The sequence below is a fragment of the Solanum pennellii genome, chromosome 4 (assembly GCF_001406875.1).
Source record: "Solanum pennellii chromosome 4, SPENNV200".
Classification (NCBI taxonomy): Eukaryota; Viridiplantae; Streptophyta; class Magnoliopsida; order Solanales; family Solanaceae; genus Solanum; species Solanum pennellii.
In genome coordinates, this window is record NC_028640.1 from 5,967,177 (window position 1) to 5,968,637 (window position 1,461).

At 30.3% G+C, this 1,461-nt stretch overlaps 1 protein-coding gene across 1 annotated transcript; it reads right to left on the reverse strand.

The window, feature by feature from the left end:
* On the reverse strand, positions 1–691 carry LOC107017314. Its single transcript, XM_015217571.2, has one exon. The coding sequence runs from the start codon at positions 419–421 to the stop codon at positions 62–64; it is 360 nt and encodes a 119-aa protein (XP_015073057.1). The 5' UTR covers positions 422–691; the 3' UTR covers positions 1–61.
* Between the last annotated feature and the right edge of the window lie 770 nt (positions 692–1,461).

The following is a 1,461-nucleotide window of genomic DNA, read 5'->3' on the forward strand; positions in this document are numbered from 1 at the left end:
TAAATTAAAAAAAAAATAGAATAAAAAAGAGAACCCTTACTATACTTTTATTTTCTCTCTTTTACTTCTTTCCTTCTTCTTGTGTTGTTGTCGTTGTCGTTATTGTCTTAACTTCTTCTTTAGCTGGTGACGGTGATGGTGGTGATGGTTGTGAAGTATTAGGTATACCACCATCAATACAACTTCTACATTTTCTTTCAACCCATCCTTCAATATCATCTTCACCATTACCACTAAAATGTCTACCACCACAAAGCCTAGCAATAATACTAGCAATAACACCAAGTATTGTTATTATTGCTAGTACAACTAGCAATGTTTCTATAGATTTATGTGTATTACTACTTGAAGAAGATGATGAATAGTAATTAGTGTTTTGTTGATCCACTACTAGTGGTGGTAGCCCTTTCTCATTCTCCATCTTTTTTCTTGGTGGTGTTTGTGTGTAGGGGGTGGAGTGGGGGGTGTTCAAGGTCTTGAAAGTGTAGAAAAAGATGGTGGAAATATTGAGTTTGATGAAGAGGAGTGTTGGGTAGTAGTTAGAGAGTTTAAAGTGTTGAAAGTGGGGTTTTGAAGTAGGTGTTTGGTGATGAGAGTAAAAATTTTGTGGGTTAAAGTATTGTTGAGGTTAGAGTTGGAAAAAGAAATATATAAGGACTTAAGTTTTATATATATATATATATACATGGTGCTAAAAAGGATTAAGGATTATATTATTAGAATAGAAGGTTAATAAGAAGTCGGGAATTGCAGTAGGGGAGAGATCGATAAGGAGCTAGTCTTCTCTTTCATATTGTTACGTATTGCATCACTAGTTGTGTTATCTTGTTAATTATTGACATTATTTTTCTTTTTAGCATGTTTTCTTATTGTATTATTGTGTCAAAAAATCTATTTTTTTCCAAACAAATAGGAGTAAGGTCTGTATTTATCCTATACTTTGCGATTTCTATATTAAATATATTATTATTATTAATATTAATATTTTAACATATAAAGGCCCCTATATGGGACAAAACAATAATGTAAAGGGGAACTTGTTGTGTATGTGTTGTAAAAAGCTGATTAAAGATCAGAAATTAGGATTCATCTTTGAAATATGTTGCCCTCCAAAGTATAATGAGCCCCACAATCTCTAAAAGAAATTTTTTTTTTTATTTTTTTTTTGTCTTTTTTTGATTGTGATGATTAGTATATTATCTTTTGTTACCCTCAAATGTACAAAGTTATAATGTCTATAAATACAATGGAGTAAAATATTTATATTATTTATTTATTTGTGAATAAATCACAAATTTACTATGATTATGAATTTTTTTCATCACTTAAATTAGTCAGTGTTATGTGAAATTTGTATGTTACCATAATAAATATATTTATTTCTCTATGTGGTTAGTCCCAAAAAGTTGTTTTTCTTGGGGAGGGGGAGAGAGGGGGGGGGGGTAATTGTTAGTAGAATTT